Source organism: Pelodiscus sinensis, chromosome 6 (assembly GCF_052426305.1).
Source record: "Pelodiscus sinensis isolate ZL-2025 chromosome 6, ASM5242630v1, whole genome shotgun sequence".
NCBI classification, from domain to species: Eukaryota; Metazoa; Chordata; order Testudines; family Trionychidae; genus Pelodiscus; species Pelodiscus sinensis.
Genome location: NC_143057.1, coordinates 80,392,017 through 80,410,411, shown reverse-complemented (window position 1 = coordinate 80,410,411; position 18,395 = coordinate 80,392,017). Strand labels below are relative to the sequence as shown.

At 43.2% G+C, this 18,395-nt stretch overlaps 1 protein-coding gene across 3 annotated transcripts in view; it reads left to right on the top strand.

Annotated features, from left to right (window-relative positions):
• Positions 1 to 18,395, top strand: part of XRCC4 (X-ray repair cross complementing 4) — a 271,873-nt gene that overhangs the window by 31,766 nt on the left and 221,712 nt on the right. Inside the window, exons 1-2 of one of the 3 annotated variants that reach the window (XM_075932196.2) lie at positions 8,070 to 8,090; positions 8,724 to 8,874. The exons of 1 other annotated variant lie outside the window; for it this stretch is intronic. In XM_075932196.2, coding sequence (XP_075788311.2) covers positions 8,736 to 8,874 — 139 coding nt within the window. In that variant the 5' untranslated portion in view covers positions 8,070 to 8,090; positions 8,724 to 8,735. Of the gene's footprint in view, positions 1 to 8,069; positions 8,091 to 8,723; positions 8,875 to 18,395 lie in introns of those variants that run through there. One more of the 3 variants, XM_006124336.5, reaches the window with a different exon arrangement.

Below are 18,395 nucleotides of genomic sequence, written 5' to 3'. Positions count from 1 at the left end.
ATCACTTTTGTTGCCCTTTTCTGAACCTTTTCCAATGCCAATATATCTTTTTGGAGATGAGGCGACCACATCTGTATGCAGTATCCAAGATGTGGGTGTACCATGGATTTATATAGAGGCAATAAGAAGTTATCTGTCTTATTCTCTATCCCTTTTTGAATGATTCCTAACATTCTGTTTGCTTTTTTGACTGCTGCAGCGAGTGGATATTGTCAGAGAACTATCCACAATGACTCCAAGATCTCTCTTGAGCTAAATTAGTCCTCATCATTTTGTATATGTAGTTGGAATTATTTTTTTCCAATGTGCATTACTTTGCATTTATCAACATTAAATGTCATTTGCCATTTTGTTGCCCAATCACCTAGTTTTGTGAGATCCTTTTGAAGCTCTTCACAGTCTGCTTTGGTCTTTACTAACTTAAGCAGTATAGTATAATCTTTAAATTTTGCCACCTCACTGTTTACCCCTTTCTCCAGATCATTATTGAATAGCTTAAATAGGATTGGTCCCAGTACAGATCCATGGGGGACACCACTAGTTACCTCTCTCCAATCTGAAAATTTACCATTTACTACCCTTTGTTTCCTGTCCTTTACCCAGTTATCAATTCATGGGAGGGCCTTCCCTCTTATCCCATGACAACTAACTTTACTTAAGAGCCTTTGGTGAGGAACCTTGTCAAAAAGGCTTTTTGGAAATCTAAGTACATTATAACCACTGGTTTCCTCTGATCACATCCTTGTTGACCCCCTCAAAGAACTTGAGTAGTTTAGTAAGGCATAATTTCCCTTTACAGAAATCTTGTTGTCTTTTCCCCAACAAATTATGTGTCTGACAATTCTACAGCCAGTCCCCGGGTTACATACAAGATAGGGAGTGTAGGTTTGTTCTTAAGTTGAATTTGTATGTAAATCGGAACTGGCGTCCAGATTCAGCCACTGTTGAAACTGACCAGCGGCTGACTACAGGAAGTCTGAGGCAGAGCTGCTCTGCCCCGGGCTTCCTGGAATCAGCCGCTGATCAGTTTCAACAGCGGCTGAATCTGGACGCCTGGGACAGAGCAGCTGGGGCACTGCCGGGTAGGTCCCCGACAGCGCCCCAGCTGCTCTACCCCAGGCATTGGCGAGAAAAGCCTGGTCTGCTGGGGGCGGGTGCACTAGGTGCGCCCCCCCCAGCAGACCAGTGAGACGTGGAGCACTTTTCTCGCCGCAGAGGACGCGGGTGCTCCCCCCCAGCTGTGTCCCCCCCCTTGATGCGTCCCCCCCCCCAGCAGACCAGGCAGACGCGGGCAGCGGGACCACCGAGACGCGCCGCAGTCCCGCCGCCCGCGTCCTCCGCGTCTTTGCTCCGCGTCTCCCTGGTCTGCTGCCCCCCCCCCCCCCCCCCAGCAGACCAGGGAGACACGGAGCGGCTTTTCTCGCCGCAGAGGATACGGGTGGCAGGACCGCCCACGTCCTCCGCGGTGAGAAAAGCCTGGTCTGCTGGGAGGGGGGGATGCACTAGCTGCTCACCTCTCCCCCCCCTCCCAGCAGACCAGGGAGACGCGGAGCAGCTTTTCTCGCCGCGGAGGACACGGGCAGCGGGACCGTGGCGCATCTGGGCGGTCCCACTGCCGGCGTCCTCCACGGCGAGAAAAGCCCTGTTCGTATGTAGGGATCCGATGTAAGTCGGATCCACGTAACCCGGGGACTGCCTGTATTCTTTACTATAGTTTAAACTAATTTGCCCTGTACTGATGATAGACTTACGGGTCTATAATTGCCAGGATAACCTCTAGTGCCCTTTTTAAATATGGGTGTCACATTAGCTATCTTCCAGTCATTAGGTTTGGAAGCCGATTTAAAGGATAGGATACAAACTACAGTTAATAGTTCTGCAATTTCCCATTTGAGTTCCTTTGGAACTCTTGGGTGAATGCCATTTGGTCCCAGTGACTTGTTACTGTTTAGTTTATCAATTTGTTCCAGAACCTCTTCTAATGACTCCTCAATCTGGAACAGTTCTTCAGATTTGTCAGCTAAAAAGAATGGCTCAGATTTGGGAATCTACCTAACATCCTGAGCCCTGAATGCCGAAGCAAAGAATTCATTTAATTTCTCCACAATGACTCATCTTTGAGTGCTCCTTTTGCATCCCAATTGTCCAGTGGCCCCACTGGTTGTTTAGAAGGCTTCTTGCTTCTGATCTACTTGAAATATTTTGCTAATTTTTTTTCAGTTTTTGGCTAACTGTTCTTCAATCTCCATTTTGGCTTTCCTTACTATATTTTTACACTTAATTTGACTGAGTTTATTCTCCTTTTGACTTTCCTCACTGGGATTTAACTTCCACTTTTTAAACAATGCCTTTTTATCTCTCACTGCTTCTTTTACTTGGTTCTTAAGCAACGGTGACACTTTTTCCCCCTCTTACTGTGTTTTTTAATTTGGAGTAAATATTTAAGTTGGGCCTCCATTGTGATGTCTTTGAAAAGTCTCTATGCAGCTTGCAGAGATTTAACTTTTGACATTCTATCTTTTAATTTCTGTTAAATTAACCTCCTCATTTTTGTGTTGATCCCCTTTCTGAAATTAAATGCCATAGTATTGGGCTGATGAGGTGTTTTTCCCCCCACAGAGATATTAAATTTTATTACATTATGGTCACTATTTCCAAGTGGTCCAGTTATATTTACCTCTTGGACCAAATCCTATGCTTCATTTAGGACTAAATCAAGAATTGCGTCTCCCCTTGTGGGTTCCAGAGCCAACTGCTCCAAGAAGCAGCCATTTAAGCTATCAAGAAACTTTATTTCCCCATATTCCCCAAGTAACAATCTTGAATTTAAATATGCAGTATGTGTACCGTAAGTTAGTCAGAGCCATGAATGGGTACAATCAGTGGAATTGTACTGGTGACAAATCTGACCCCTTTTGCTTATACTGAATCAAACAGATAAAAATTTTTTTACCAGCATATGTAACTTTTTTACCAGCTGGTAACTTTTACCAGCATATGGAAATCTCTAGGCCAAATTAAACAATGATGTAAATGATACTGTAAGTAACAATCTGGTGTAAGAACATAAGAATGGCTCTACTGGGTCAGACCAAAGGTCCATCTAGCCTAGTATTCTGTCTTCTGACAATATGTCAGGTACTTCAGAGGAAATGAACAGAACAGGCGGTTACCAAGTAATCCATCCCCTAATGCTACTTCCTAGCCTCTAGAAACTAGTAATGTCAAGGAGGATTCTGAAGGGACATCTTTTTAAGGTCTATTCTGGGGCATGCCCCTGGAAGAAAGGCATACAGTCTGCCCATCAGCTTGAATTTTGAAAACTTGGAATAACTGCTGAGTACAATGCTCAACCTCAGCTGGTAGGGCAGTCAGTGAGTTTAACCTAGGTCATTTAAATTAATGAGAGTTGATTTTATTTCTATTGTGTTCCATATTTTATTTCTATTGTGCTGATTTCTGTGGCACACTGGAAGAAAGGGGGGGGATATAAAAGGAAAAGTAAATGATGGCTGAGCTTCTAGGGCAGGACAGAGGTTTATTTGAGGGCACATTTTCAACCCACACTCCTTTTCTCCAGTCAGTACCAACTACATTTTACTGACCTGACCACTACACAGATTAGGTAATTCATCACTACTATTTATTACAAGGATTTTCTTAGTAACATTATATTGTTTTAAGGTTTTTGTTTTGTAATTAATCATATTAAAGTGCCCATACAGTTATTCAGCTATGTTTTCCAGAGGGCCAAAGAACTTAAGATCAGAGTTTTAACTATCTTTTCATATAAAAAGCCCCAGGTATGTCTATACTAGAAGTGTTTCACTGGTAAAGAAATACCAATATACTATCCTGGCAAATGATCATTGTGAGGACACAGCTATGCTGGTATAGTACAGCCATCTCTTCTTAACTAAACAACCTGTACTGATTAGAGCACAGAGATTTCTGTAGACATTATTATATTAGCATGGGGTTACTCCTCTTCATGCTGCTGACCAACATAGCTATGACAGCAGAAATCTGTGGTGTGGACCTAGCCAGTCTCTAGCTATGCTTCTCTTATAAAGGCATATCTACATATACAGCATGCCTGGTGAAGACATTCTATGATGACAGCAGCAAGCTCTCCCATCATAATAAAATCACCTCTGCAAGAGGCAGAAACTATATTGCAGGAAAAGCTCTCCTGCCAGCATAGCACTGTCCACACTAGCCTGTATGTCAGTGTAATTTATGTCACTTGGGGATGGTTTGTTCACATAAATTGTGCTGACATAAGATGTTGCATAGACATAGCCTAAGAAACTCCAAATTGAAAGGAAGGAATGCAGTGTTGATACTTTTCACTGACCTGCATGTTTGCTTATGTGGCAACAATAAAAAATGCAAACAAAAGATAACTTTTTAATGCATACCTCTATATGTTGTACAACTACTCTCTAGGTTTTAATAATCACCGTTTAATTGTTCTTTCATAATCAGAGAAACTAAAGAGCTCCTAAATTTAAAAGTCCTCTCACAGCTACAGTGCCTTTTTAAAATCTCTCTTTTATCAAGAATGCTTCCTGTCACTGGGTAAGATTTGCACGTTTCTGGATTGCTCTAGGACAAACAAAAAAAAACAAAAGCGTGGGGAGGGGAGGGAAGAGGGGCAGACAGGAGGAAGAGTCTCATTTGTTCATATACACCCCACACATTGACTTGTATTTCCTGTCACATGGTTTTTATGGCTCCTTATTTGGCCGATGTTGGATCACAAATATTTAAAACAAGAATTTCCCCAATAAACCAGTAATTTCAAGTGACTTTCTTCAGCCTTCTATACCCTATTGCTTGGTCTGTGAGCATAGTAGAGTGTATTATAGGTTTTCACTTTCAGGAGTGAAATATTGATCTTTTAAAATCTGGAATGAAATATAAAAGAATCTATTCCAGATTGATTAATTCAGCTGTGCTATGTACTATCATTTTTAAGTAACCTCTCTTCTTTAAGCATTCTTTCATTGTGAATTGAACCTCTGGCTTTTGTATACCTTTCACAATGCAGCCATTTATCTCAATACAAATAGTGGTAGTTTATAGCTGAAGACAGTAATGATCTCATCACTGTTTGTTGAAGAAGAAGAGAATTTATGGCATCTAGTGTATATAAATTGCTTATTTCCTCTCAACCTAGTCACAGTTCTAGGCTATTTATACAGTCTGTTTTTGGATTTCTGTCTTTATTCTGGTTTCTAAAGCAGAGAAATACCTCTGTATCTTACTAAGGACAAATAAACTCAGTTTATTGTGTGGTTGGTGTTTGCAACTTGCCTGATTATCAAAAGTGTCAGAAATTATAAGCAATTATAGACTTTTGACCAAAATTCAACAATGGATTCATAGCAGGTGCTGCACAAAGCATTTTCATAGTGCCTTATCTTATTTCTGTGTAGAGAAAATATAAATACCAAAATTTTATATTTAATTAATTTAGCTAAGTATCTGTGTATGTAACATAGTATGATTAGCTGTTAGTACTTATTTGGTATTGAAAGTAATGAGTTAAGAACTCTGAAGATCAACCATTGAGTTTTAGCAGGTGTGGAAAAGTAGGTTACTGGCCAAAGGGTTGTTTTCTAGATTGTAATACTTTTTTATGCACCAGGAGTGAATCTAAGATTCCTGCATTGCATTTTTCTATGAATACTTTACACTTGTTAGGACAAGGGAATGGCATCTCTAATATCTTTAAGACACATATTTGAACAAAGGTCAGATACAGTGCAGGCAACTGGAGTTAAAACTACCTCCTACTTCCTGTCAGGCCATCCTGCAGAGTCACAGCAGTGATTAAATCTCATCTCAAACTTAGGTCTGTACCTATGATCAAAGACTATCTCATGTTTTTTGTTGGGTTTCTAATGTAGAATACAGTCCCCTTGGGGTCTAAGCTGAAATCAACCATACTACCTTTGTGTATCACCTAAAACTGAAGGCTTGATAGGGCAATTTAGCACATACAAAATGCCTGATGTAGCAGTCTACTCCCATTACCTGCAGGCATAATTTGTGTTGTGGGATAGCCTAGAGGTAGTGTTACTGATTGTTGTCACATGACTCTATGGCTTTTGCATTGTTAATTAATGTCTATATAATCACAAAAAACAGGACTATGTAGCACTTTAAAGACTAACAAGATGGTTTATTAGGTGATGAGCTTTCGTGGGCCATGAAAAGGACAAATCAAATTTCAGAACAGAAGGAGGATGGGGGGGGGAGGTAAATGTCTGTGAGCTAATGATATTAGAGGTGATAATTGGGGAAGCTATCTTTGTAATGGGTAAGATAATTAGAGTCTTTATTCAAACTTAGGCGTACAGTTTTTCATATGTGTTCATTTTTTTAATTGTATCCTTTGGTATATATGGTTGTGACAATTTTCTTCCACTATTTGATCTGAGGAAGTGGGTCTGGCCCACGAAAGCTCATCACCTAATAAACCATCTTATTAGTCTTTAAAGTGCTACATAGTCCTGTTTTTTGTTTCAGCTACACCAGACTAACACGGCTACATTTCTATCTCTATTCTATATAATCACAAAATCAGTAAGGTCTGAGTCTGGTCTCTTCAGCAGGAAACTTTCATCAGCTTTATGAAAGTATGTTCAGCAAGACTAAATTATGTACTTAATCTACTAGGCAACAGTCAAATAATAAAGACCTGTATTGCAACAATATATAAACAAATGCACATTTTAAAAGGTCTCAAGTAAAGTATAGACTACGGTTCAGTTGTTTTGATTTTGAGCTGCAAAATCCACCACAATATCATACGTCAGTCCCTTGCATCTGCAGCTTCAGACTCCAGTTTCATTTTGAAATTTCCTTTGCTGTTGCTGGTATCAACTATAACTTCTGTTTTGCAGTGGAATTTGATAGCATCTTTTAAATGGCGACATTCCATCCCATAGAACACTGGCTCATTAGTGATCCTATTGGTGATCAACATTTGGGTTGATACTGAATGTTCTGTTGTAATATGGCAGTGGAGAATTGCCTATATTTCTTAACTGTGCGTCTCCAGACTTTTTGACACTTGATATGAGTTCTTTTTCTTTTTATGGTAGAAATATTTAAATGTTTTGGTTGTACATTGGTTGTAGTAAATCTTAACATCCTCTCAACTTCAATTATTTTAAACAAGTTTTCTCTGTGGAAATTTCTTAGGTTTTAAATATGAAAGGCCCTGAAAGCTAAAATAAAAAAAAAATCTTTATTGGCTAGCTGCTTAAGATTGATTATGGTGAAAAGCACCTAGTAATTTCAACATGTAAGCAAGCCAATGTTTTCTAAACTACATGCCTAAAGATAGGCACCATAATATTTGGCCTGATCACTAGCAGGGTTGCCAGATGGTTTCAGAAAAAATACCCCCCCCCCCTCAAAAAAAAAGACTCCAAGAGTTGTTAAGCAAAAAAAAAAGCCCCAACAACAACAAAAAAGAACATGGCCCCTTAGTCAAAAAAAGTGTGGTGAGGCTTTTTGGCCCTAACAGGCTGCCGGAGGCCGCCTGCCATCTTACCTCCCTGCATGGTGCTGGACAGCTCCCCTGCAGAACCCAGTAAGCACTAGGGTTGACAGGCTGCCTCCATATTGAGCGGGACAGCCCATAATTTTCACCTCCTGTCCGGGAAAAAATCAGAAAGTACCGGACATTTTAGGTGTCCAGTATTTTCTGAATTTTTTTACTGGACAGGAGACAAAAATACCGAACTGTCCAGTTCAATACTGGATACCTGGAAACCCTAGTACTGAGTAACTGTAGCTCCTATTGACTTCAGTGGGATTTATGGATTCTGAGTTCATCTGAAAATAAGGCATTGAGTAATGTTCAGCATCTATGGTTACAAAACTTTGGTCTTAAAGTATAAGTGAACAAGAATTCTTGGCTGTCTTTGGCAGATTTCTCTAGCATAATGGTTCTCGAACTTTTTGTCCTACAGCCCTGATCAACGCAGACCTTTCTGCAAACCACCAGCCCATCCACCTATGATGACAAAATGAGTGCAGGAGGGATGGGGGTAGAAGGTCTGGCTTGGGAGGTAGGGAGCAGGAGCAGGCTGATGCCTCCTTTGCTTCCATGGGCTGTAGACTGGGACACTGCTTTCTACAGTTCCCATTAACTCAGAACAGTGATCCACGTGTAATGGGGGCTGTGATCACATGTGCCTCAAGTAAATATATTGGTTGGGAACCATCAAGGATCCATCAGATCACATGGACTGGTATTTTCCCACCTCTGGGAATAGGGGACCTGCTGCTGGTAGACCTGAAGGGCCTAAGGGAAGACGTCTGGATCCAAAGAACCCCTCGTAGTGAAGTGCCAACCTGAACTTGGGGTTGGTCTAGAGTTTTGTGATTTCATTTTACTGGGAATAACCTGGATCAAGGAGAAATGGAATCTGAGGCCTATGAATGGAGACACTTTTTAATCTTGTCTCTTTTTTACTTTGCTTGTCCTTTGGTACACTGCCACCATTTTACTAATTCCAGCATGCTATTCTCCATGTGCAAGTCTTCCTTGGTAGCGCAGACTCAAATCCAAAGCAAATGCTTGTCTGGAATCTCGTGTGGGCTATTCTGGTGGCACAAGGTCTTTAAGCTGCTCTAAATGAGAATTCATCTGTTGTGAGAGGGAGTAAATACAAGATTACTTTCTTTTGTTTCCAAAACAGGTGGACTAAAGAATGGAGAAGAAAGTGAGCAGAATTTATCCAGTTTCTGAGCCAGGCACAATATATTTTCTGCAAGTCACTTGGGAAAAAGACCTAGGAACTGGCTTTATGATAACGCTTAGCGATGCTCAGTCAGCATGGGCTGGGACAGGTAATATTGAAAACAAAAGATGAAAAGATTTTTTTAAAAAAGTATACACCCTTTTCCCATTGGCTTTTGAGCAGTGTTTTTTACCTTTTCTGTGACTCCTTTTTACATGGGAAGTTAGCTTCCAGATTGCCCATCTAGGCAAGAAGGAAGGATGATTATGGAATTTGTGCAAATCAGTCTTTGAAATTTATGCAAAGACTCACCTGTCAAAACAAATACTAATTAATTTCACAAATGTGTGTATGTATAATAGTTTACATTTTCTCCAGTAATATAATTTTCTGTGATATAATTCTGGTCCACTGCAACTTCTCAATCTATTTGAACAAATGTGACAAACTGATTTCATTTGTCAATTATTAAGATCATGACTATCTGTGTAAGTCCTCTTAGATGATTTATTAAAGCTATTAGTTATTAAATTTAGTTGAATTGGAGTAGCCACAGTATATGTGTAAGTGAAGGAAGGAGAAGGAAATGAACGGTGGCAGTGTAATACGGTGGCAGTGAGTTTTGGACAGTTTTTATGTGCGTTCCATTTAGATCATCCTTAGATCTGTTTGTTCTTATTTGGCCTTTTTAGTTCCATTGTGTGCCCATTTGGCTCTTCCATGATGAGAAAGTAATTAAGTATACTTATTAACTCTTCTCTTTAATATTATTTTCTGACTCTTTGCTGTATCTATTTTCTTTTCAAACTAAATGATATACTCCAGACATATGAAACCAGATTGTTTATCTGCATTTAATTAAATCTCCTGTTGAAATTGTATATTTTAAACATAATTAGCAGTTGTTGCACAGATCGAAAAGGAAATGTTTGCTAACATCGTGGCCTGGCTATGCACACTGATTATGTGCAAAAACTTTCCTGCATGGGTGGCCACGATATATTTTAAAAACGTCAATGTCTTGTTGCTTTGTTTTGTTGTTGTTAATTAGGCATTTGGTGATTGTTCCAATATTTTTGCCTGAAGTCTTATGTTTTATGTTAAGGGATAATGCCAAACTGAAGTCACACTTTTTATTTGTGTTTGCCTACTGTTGTTTAAGTAAAACTTAATATCCCTACAACAGAAAAAGAATATAGGAGAACATTTCTAGCCATTTGTTTTTAATTTAACTTTCTGCATCTGACATCATAGAGGTACTTCCTAGAGGTGTGGTCACCAACCCGTTGATCATGATTGACTGGTCGATCCTGGAGGCACGACCAGTCGATTGCGAGGCTTTGAGCGTTCTTCCCCCCCCCCCTTGCCGCTCCCCACTCCCAAGGTGCATGCCACGCTGATGCTACCTCCAGGGACCACAGAGGTAGAACAAGCTTTCTGCGGGTCAGGGGAGTTCTGCAGCTGCGTGCCAGGTCTCAGGAGTGCGTGGGCTGCTCTCTGCCCTCCTCCAACAGCTGATGCGGTACCTAAAAAGCCGGTTCGTCATGCGCTGGGGACTTTGTTTCCCTGCTGCCTTCCTGCATGTGGGGAGGGAGTAGGGGTCTGGCTGCACAGGCTGCCGTGGGACGCAGAGGAGCAAGGTGCGTGTTGTCTGAGCGGTCGGGGCTGGCACGGTCCAGGGCTCCCCCTCCCTCCATGCAGGAAGGCATCAGGTGTGCAACAGACCAGCATTTCAGGTACCGTGCTGCTGTTTGGGGGACGGGGGAGCAGCCTGCACATTTCCTGGGCCTTGGCATGCATCTGCAGGATCCCCAGGTACCGGTCCCTGTCCCCTCCGCCCCCCACCTACACCCCCACAAGTACCCTGCCCCAGCACCTACAAGCGCCCTGTCCCCTGCCCCAGCACCCATTTGGCACCCTGTTCCCTGTCCCAGCACCGTGTCCCCTGCTCCCACCAGCACAGTTGTGACCCCATTAGTGAGGTTTGAGGGGTTTGAAGGGGTTGTGTTTTGTATCTCGCTTGTTTGGCCCCAACTGACTTTTCTGTGGGTCAGTGACCCCTGACTCAAAACAGGTCTCCCCTCCTCCCCCCCCCCCCCAGTCATAAATAAAGACAATGCTGAAACCTTTTGTGTTTGACATAGTATTTTATTTAAAAATGAAGCCTGGCCAACAAGCCCCCAATTGGGGCCAAGTCCTCATCTGGCCACAGCATCATAAAACCCTCCACCCTGACTCCAAATCTGAGCCTATCATACACTAGAACCCCCTGTCCCAAGCCTCTCACATCCCCAAACTCCTGTACCCCCACATCCTCAGTTTTTGCCAAAACACTCTTTCACCATTCACACACTGCAAATGTGTCCTGAGCCCATCGTACTCCCAACCTCCTTGCCCTGAGTCCCTCCCAAACCCCAACCCAAACTCCTGCTCCCTCTCATCCATAAGCCTGTGGCTTGCTCAGTACCCCAACTCTCCACCTGAGCCCAACAGTCCCCAGCCTGGAGCCCCCTCCCTGAGCCAGCATCCCCTTCTCCACATCCTCCTGCAACCAAATTCCCTGCCAGAGCTTGCACCTCTCCCCTTTCCCACACCTGAATCCCTCATTCACACCCCAGAGCCCGCACCTCCTGTCTCAACCCAGTGAGGGTATGGCTAGACTGCAGGAGTTTTTCTGGCAAACATGCTCTTTTGGCAGCCCCTGTATTCCTCGTTCCACAAGGAATGAGGGCACTTTCAAAAGAAGGGGGTTTTCTGACATTTGGCCCAGTCTAGCTGGGCTAAATGTCGGAAAAATTTCTTCCAATAGAAGGATTTAAAAAAAAGCAGCAGTTTAGCCATATCCTGAGAGTGTATAAGGGAGTGATGGAGAGAAGGGGAACAGAGAGGACGGGGCCTCAAGGAAGGGGTGGGGTTTTGGGGAAGGGATGGGGTAGATCCAGAACCAAAAAAACCCCTCAAGGAGAGTGGGCTTTGATCTCCTCTCCTACGGCTGATTTAATCTTTTTTGGCTATGTCTACACTACCAGGTTATTTGAAAATATGTTATTTCAAAATAATAACTCTCGAGATGACTACTTCAAAATAAGCTTATTCATCTTCATAAGCAAGAGTTATTTTGAAATAAGAAGTCCATTATTTCAAAATAATAGGCTTGGTAGTGTTGATACTTGCCTTCTCCCCAGTGTAGCCATACCCTTTTAGTGTTTCCACTGAGTCAAGGGAGCTGGATTGAGCTCCTTCTGCTGTTTTGTCAATTGGGTGGGACTAGGTGGAAACTACTTTTGTGCCAGCAGCAACCTAGTTCTACAACCTGTTTGCACTGATACTAGCTTTTTGCAATTAGTTTTAAGAAAACAAGTGGACAGTAAGAGAAATTTGTTCATCCTTTGCTTATACTAGTTATGCTTATCCCTTCGCTCTAGAATGAGTTGACTTGTGTAGCTATGAATGTGGCTATATTATCCTTATTCCAGACATAAGCTGTTGGCAGCAGAAACAAGCATCAGCATTCTTTCTTTCTTTTCCAGATTGTTAAAAATCTCAAGATGAGTGTTCTTCTGCTTCAGCAGCTGAGCTTGAAAATTCCCTTAATAGCAGCACAAATTAACTGCATGTGGACTACATCTTGCTTTAAGTGCACAGCTAATAGCATAATTAGATTTTTCTACTGTATGTGCTTAGTCCAGCATTTCCACAAATTCATAACTGTTTTAAGACCATTTTTCAAACTGAATGAAGCACATTAAATACTCTCCACATCTCAACTTTGAAGTTTCAAATTTCAGCTTTTTTGGAGCTATTTGCTTGAAGGGAAAAAGCAGTGGTGAGAATTTAAAAAAAAACAGTGGGATATCCCTTCAGTTTCTTATGTTGTGGGATATTATGCTTGGCAAGCCATGTCAGGAAACAAGTAAGAGTTGCTGAAGGATTGGTCTTTTATAGTTCTTATGAATCTAGTGTGATGATGAAAAGTGGTGGAAGCCTCACTGTTTAAGAAATGTAAAACCATAGAAAATCTTGACAAAAGGCCTACAAAGTGTACTATGTAGCCCAATATGGATGAGGGTGGGCTAAATGATCTGTAGCAGTGGTTCTCAAACTATAGGATGGGCCTCCCAAGGAAGCCACAAACTGTGCTTTTAACACCCAAGAGTTCTGGTTGTCAGCATTGGGTTGCTGGGGCTCATACATAAAAGCTAGCAAGCCCAGGAGGGGTGGTGATGGGATAGAAGGGAGAGCCAGAGCCACATACCCCTGGGGCTGACAGCTGGAGCCCTGTTGCCCAGACTTTACATCCCTCACCCCCACAATCCCTCACTAGGATTGCCGACTCTCTTATCCTTGCCATTCCTCTGCTACAAGGATGTGTCCCTTTCCTGCATCTTCTCCCAGGTCCCAACCCTGCTTGCTGTCCCCCCCCCCCCATTCCTTCATTTGCTTTCCCTCACCCTCACTCACTTTTGCTAGGATGGAGTAGGGGTCTGAGATGTAGGCTCTGAGCTAGGGCTGAGGGGTTTGGTGTGTGGGAAAGTGCTCTGGGTTGAGCCTGGTGCAGGAGGGCCATGCAGGCGCTACGAGGGAGTTTGGTGCAGGGTATGGGCTATGGACGGGGGCTGAGGTTTGGGGCAAGGTATTTGGCTGCAGGAGGAGGTGAGGGATGCAGGGTCCGTCTGAGCAGCACTTGCCTCCGGTGGCTCCTGGTCAGCCGTGCAGATGGAATAATGCAGGGTCCCTGCCTGCCCTGGATCCAGGCCACCCCTGGAAGAAGCCAGGACATCATGTGGCTCCTGTGGGGACAGAAGGGGGGAGGGGGCAGGCAAGCTCCATGTGTGCCTCTGCTGGCAGGCACTGCCCCTGCAGCTCTTATTGGCTGCAGCTCCTAGCCAATGGTAACTGCAGCATCAGGGCTGGAGGAGGGACAGTATGTGGTGACCTCCACTGACCCCCAGGGTGAGGTTTGCTGGATGTGCAGGTTGCTTCTGGGAGTGTCACGGAGCCAAAGTAGGCAGGGAGCGACCCTGCCATAGCCCTGCTGTGCCATCAGACATAGCATTTTAAAATCTCCCAGATGGGCTGCAGTAGCCTCCAGGAGATTAAGCCTGATTCTGGGAGACTCATAAAAAAAATAGGAGGGTTGGCAACCCAGTCTCTTACTGGGAGGCAGTTGAGAGTCTTCAGCTGCTAGTGCTAGGTTGGCAGCAGGAGCACAGAAGTAAGAGTGGCAATGGGGCATTAAATTTGCTGTGAAAAGTGATACTGATAAATATTTCACATTGCCATCCTTACTTCTGAGCTGATGCCTGGCATGGTGCAGCTTCAGAAATGGATGTCTGCTAGCAGCTGCTGCTCTATTCTCTGCCTGCAAAGCTGAACAGTGGTATATGTATTTAGGTGAGGGGGTGGGGGCTGGGGATAAGTGATTACAGACACAAAAGGGTGGGGAAAGGTGGGGAGTGGAGGGGGGTGCAAACAGTCAAGTACCACTGATCTATTGAGGCTTTCCATGTATAACTTACATTTCTCTGAAAGAAACCCAAGATTTCCTATTGCTTTTACATCTCTGGTATGCAGACCTAGCGTGTTTAACATACATGACCATTTACAAAAGAGTATCACCTTGATCCCTCTATTATAGTCCACAAATAATGATTTTATGATCTTGGTGATGACTGCTCTGCTTGGTGATAACATGTTTCCTCAGTCTTCAAATCCTATTTTAAATAACCACTTTGAAGGTGAATATTAACATTTCTTTACCTGCTTTTTTTTGGTTTTGTTTTTTTGTTCCTCTCTGTTTATCCCACTTGTCTCTTGTGGCATAACTATCCCTGCATACTCTGCCAATGATGACAGGCAATTGGCCTCTGTTTCTCTTTACCCACAAACATTTCCAGACCTTCCATATGGTCCCTTGTCTATCTTGAGCAGACGTGAGGTTGCTACCGTCTCCTCTTTTAAATTCCTCATCAAAACCCAGTTCCAAGCAGCCAGCTAATACTGGCTAAGCTGGGAGCTGTTTGGTACAATCTAAAACTAAACAAAAACATTTTTTGGATTGTAAGTTATCCCTTTCCTCTACCGTCCCCATCCTTTGTTTGTCATTTTTATTTGATTATAAGCTTTATGGGGTTTGAGTCTGTCTTGCTGCATATCCCTGATCCTACAGAAACTTACACCTGTGCTTAATGTAATGTATGAGTAGATCCATTCACTTCCCCCATGTGCAAAGTTAGTCACTGTAGGCTTTTGCCTTTGGTCTTGTCTAGTTTTGTAGAGGAAAAGTGTGTTTGGTCAGTCGCACAATGCAACTAGGGATGTTAAAATGCTTTTTGTAAATGTGTAACTGCTGAAAACGTTGGCGGTTACATGTTTACACATGAGGGATGTATCAAGGATTTTCAGTAGTTACACATTTATGTGTAGGGAGTCACACGTTTACACACACAGGTGTGTCAGAGGCAGCTGCGTGGGGGGAAGAGTCAGGCAGCTCCATGGGAACTGGTATTCACAGGGAGCTGGCTTAAAAGTGGGGTTCCTGCCTGACCTGCTTTCCCCTCCTGCTTCCTCTTTATCGGAGGCAGCAGTGCGGGGTGGGGGCAGGCAGCTCAGAAAAATAGGGAAGATTTGGTTCACAGAGTGCTAAATAAGTCATTGAGTGAGTGGAGATGTCAGGAACAGCACAGGAAAAGGAGCTGAGGAACCTCAAGGACAACCAGGCCTTTGCCAGACAGGCCACAGAATGCATGATCCTGGTCATGGAGGAACACACCGAGATCCTAAATTGCTTGGTAAAGCAGCACAATGAGTCAACGTGGGTTGGCCTCCCGTGCAGCAGGTTCAGAATTCTGTATCCAGCAATGCTTTCTCTGTGCCTTTGCTTTCTTTTTCTTTCCTCAGAGTCCAAATTTTCCCATGCACTCCACCCTCTCTCCCAAATGTGATTATGATGCCTAGGTCTACACGTATCAGTGAGTTAGAACCCTTTCCCAGTACCTCCCTTACCAGCTTGCGGGGTGCTTTATTATATTTCAGTTCAGTGCTTACTGATTAATAAAGGGACCTTTCAGAATGATTCTGCACTTCTGTTTACTGTTTTACAATGTTACAGAACAGTCACTGTGATCCCAGCTGCAGAAATTAAAGACATGTTGCCAAGTATGTGTTGCCTTGGATGGTTGCGGGTGGGAGCACATGGAAGCAACCGTAAAAGAAGTTTATTTTAATGCCCCTCATTTTCAAAGCCTCTCTGTTGGCAGTAGCCTTCCGAGTTTCTCTGAAAGCTCTAGTGCAGGTATGGGGAACCTCAGCCTTCAGCTTGCTTGGATCCGGCCCCCAAGGCTCAGCCCCATTCCCCAGCATTGGGGAGCCTTCCCTGGCATGCCAGTCCCCCCACTGCTCAACCATGGGACTGGAGCACACAATCTATTAGACTTCCCCCACCTACCCAGGCTCTGGTGTGCGAGGTGAATGTGAGGAGTGTCTTTCTTCTTCTCAGTTGGGGGTCACCCCAGTGAGGGTTTTATTTCTTTATTTATCACTTTTCACTTGTGCGGCCCCTAACTGACTTTTGTTTGGTTCAGTGGCCCTCAACCCCAAAAAGATTCCCCATCCCTGCTGTAGTGTCTGGCTGCTCAAACTCTGTATCCAAGCACTGTGCCTCAGCGCTCTATCCCTGAGCAACCAATTCCCCCTTACTTTCACAGAAATTATGTAAAGTACAGCAAACTGCTATAACTATGGTAATATTGTCCTCAGTGAGGTCTAGCCTGTTAGAGACACCTCCATCTCACCTTTAGTTTTTCCAAAAGCACATTTGACCACTGTGTGGCACCTGCTCAGCTTGTTAAAATGCTCCTTATTGCTGTCCAAGTGCCCCGTGTACTGTTTCATGAGCCAGGGCTGTAAAGGATAAGCTGAGTCCTCAGGAATCACAAGGGGCATTTTCACATCCCCACTTGTAATCTTGTGGTCTGGAAATAAAGTCTCTGCAGCTTTCTGTACAGGCCATTGTTGCTGAAGATGGGTGCATCGTGCACCTTTCCAGACCACCCCACGTTTATAGCTGTGAAATGTCAATGGTGATCCACAAGCACCTGCAGATCATCAAGAAATATGCCTTCCTATTGATGTACTCAGTGGCAAGGTGGGCTGGCGCTAAAATCAGAATATTTATACCATTTATTGCCCCTCCCACTCAGAGTTAGGAAATCCCATGTCCATAAAGCCAGCCACTATGTAATGCACATTTCCCAGAGTTGCCACAGCCCTCCATAACAGAATACAATGTATTGCCCTGCACACTTACACACTCCAAACTGATTTGCAACTGACCAGTAGCAATCGGGAGTCACCAGTTTCCATGCATCAGTTGCCATGCACTTCTCTACCAAAAGGGCAACTCGCATTCTAGTGTCCTTGTGCCACAGTTCGAGGGCCAGCTCAATAAAACAGCTCTAAGAAGGTGGCTTTATACATCCTACAATTCTATAGCCACTGGTCTTCATCCCAAACCTGCATGACAATGTATCCCACCACTCAGTGCTGGTTTCCTTAGCCCCAAAGTGATGGTCTACATGTACAGCTGCTCTGAGTGCCAAATGCAGTCACAGGTTGTGCTCTCCATATCATGCACAATGTCAAGCTCCTCTGTGTCTTTGTCATCTGTCAGTAACTTCAAGATGATCTTCGCAGCCATTCATGAGATCCTAATGACAGTTAACAGAGCATGCAAAAGGAGCATGGGATCCATTCTTTCTTGCTGAAGATTCCAGAGTACACAGCAGAGAAAGGCAGATGGGGGGAGGGGGAGGCGGGAAGATGTGAAAGGACTCCAGAAGACCCTGAACAAAGCCTGCTGAGATATTTTGCATAGTCCCAAGAAGTCCCATGCTCTGTTCCCAGGTTCCACAACCCCTAGCCACAGGTGGTGTCACTAGGCTCTGAGCTATATACCCACAATGCATTGCTTCCATTGTCAATGAGGAGCTAAAGATGTGGACACAATCAGTCAAGAGAGGGAGCTTCAAGTGTAAACATGCTTTGGCTGTTTTTTTGGTGACTTCTCTGTGTCCTCATTAGTTTCCTTGACACAATTTAGTACCATAATGTACTTTGTATGGTGCCTATCATATTGTGACTGCTACCTGACCCTGAATTGGGAGAAGGATTTTGTCCCCCTTCTTTTTGAAAGCCTCTCTTCTCTTTCTCTTTCTCTTTCTAAAATATACCCTGGCACACAAAGGTGTGTCTCTCTCTCTCTCTCTCTCTCTCTCTCTTTTTTTAAATTTATTACATGGCTCCCTGATTTGGATTTTTCTGTACATTAAGGTCTCTATCAATAGGTTGTAAACAAACAAAAAAGATTAGTTTTGTTGTTGCTGTAAAAAAATAGATCAAGTAAAACAAATAAAAAATTTGTTCCTATAAGATCTTGTATGCTGAGCTACATATACAGGTCTTGTCACTTTTTTTTATAGCAGAACATTTTATTTTAATTTAGCTCGGCTAAGAGGTTAAATGAAAAACATTTCCAGCTTTATTGTGTCTTATTGGTTATTAATTGTGCTTCAATAGTCAACAGAACACAATATCCATCACAGCAATTACTGATTTAATCAAATTTCTTTT